Genomic DNA, 1792 nt, shown 5'->3' with positions numbered 1-1792 from the left:
CCCAAAAAAAAAAAAAAAAAAATGTAGCGTTAATTTCAGGCCCTCCCTCTGATTTCTGGTTCTCCCCCCTCTCCTCCCCCTCTCCTCCCCCTCTCCTCCTCTACCTCACCTATTCATCCATTGTTGAGCAAATTCTTCTCCTTCACTCCTTCACAAAGACCCCATCTGCCTCTTTTGTCTCTCTCTCTCCCCTCTCTTTCCCCCTCTCTCTTTCTCCCTTCCCCCATCATTTCTCACTCAGAGAAAAAAAAAAGTTTAGAGCTCTGTCACTGTGTCCTCTCTTCTTTCCTTCACTTTCTTTTTTTTGCTAAAAATATGCAAAATGTGGGAGAGAGAAAGGGGGATTATGGGAGTCTGGGATTTAAAAGTGCACTATAAAAAGGGGGATAAAATTGGAAGTGAGACTCAGTGGCAGTCCATCCCCACATTTTTTTACTAGTTGGAGGAGACACTTGCATCATATCGCAGCTACTCGTCTTCCTCTTCCTTCTGTTTTGATAGAGATGATCAACAGAGCAACTGAGAGATGAAGAGGCAGAGGGGCTGACTGACTGACTGTATTACATTAGAAAAGTCCAACCAAAATTCAATCAAAAACTGATTGAAAATGTTTTTTCCATAAGAACTAACTTGACTATTACAATTGTTGATTGTCTGTATGTTATCAAACATCTACTTCTACAAACAGGTCAACTAACAGCAAAGTTTAAGACAATTGGATAATCGTTTAATTAATGCAATTAGGAGAGGCGGGATTTATTTCAAAACATATTTTTTCAATTCATTCCAGGTGTAGTCTATTTAATACTGAGGTTTACAAGGAAATGCTGCTGCCCTCCCTCCCGCTCTAGCACCCATCTCATTTCTACTGTGTGTTTGTGTTGATATAATTGTCTGTCTCCATCCAACTCTGTGCCAGTTTTAAATCAGCAAGCTGACCTCCAGGAAATGGGAAGACTGTGTCTGTGTTTTGTGTGTGTTGTGTGTGTGTGTGTGTGTGTGTGTAGGAAATGGTTTGATGACCCATGAGGGGCACAAATTGAAGACTACTGAAGAAACAATAGCTGCGTCCCAATTCGAAAACTAAAGAGTTCACACTACAGGAGTGAACAAACAAAGTATACATACAAAAAGATGGTTGGTCTTTGAGTGGACACTATGAGACAGAGGAAATAGAGACACTATAGCAAACAATTAAAACAGAAAATAGGAATGAGATTGCTCGAGCAACATCTTGGGAAGCAAAAGGAAGTATTAAATCTTTAGAAAAACACGTTGTTGTCTCTTTGTTTGATGTTTGACGGCACATTTCATCATGTTCTCTTAGGATACACAAGAATAAAGTATGTGGCCTTCTTGTATGCTAACTGCAAAAACACTGTTATAAGTAGGGATGGGACGATATATGACATTATTGCATATCGCGATAAAAATGCTCAATACATTTATTGTGGAGAATTTCCATTATGTGAATAATCATCAATATCCTCACATGGTTTGACCAGCATACAGTCCTATATTGATATTTTCTGATTAATTTTTGAACCGAGCGGACAAGGTATAGCCTACATCTTCCCGTCATTCCAAAAATCCTAATTCCTGTCACCATGTCTGAAGGCTCGGCTGACCCTTGTATAGCCACCGAAAAAAGAGGTGTGTATGGATTCCAAAAGGAAAGAACAATAAACCCATCTGTGATGGCAATAAATATATGTGTTTAACAAAATGTAAGGTGATTCCAGTATGGTTTAGTGCCCTTTTAAAAATATGGAAATATAATTTTCATGATTAT

General features: G+C 38.8%; 1 protein-coding gene across 1 annotated transcript in view; it reads right to left on the bottom strand.

Annotated features, from left to right (window-relative positions):
- The window catches only part of tox (thymocyte selection-associated high mobility group box), a 43507-nt gene that overhangs the window by 4434 nt on the left and 37281 nt on the right, over window positions 1-1792 (bottom strand). The window contains exon 9 of the mRNA XM_035670905.1: window positions 1129-1181. Within this exon, the coding sequence (XP_035526798.1) occupies window positions 1129-1181 (53 nt within the window). The remainder of the gene's footprint in view (window positions 1-1128; window positions 1182-1792) is intronic.

Source organism: Morone saxatilis, unplaced genomic scaffold (genome assembly GCF_004916995.1).
Source record: "Morone saxatilis isolate NCDOM2014 unplaced genomic scaffold, NCSU_SB_2.0 Contig23, whole genome shotgun sequence".
NCBI lineage: Eukaryota > Metazoa > Chordata > Actinopteri > Moronidae > Morone > Morone saxatilis.
The sequence above is the reverse complement of the archived record's forward strand: the minus strand, read 5'-3'. Positions and strand labels throughout refer to the sequence as shown.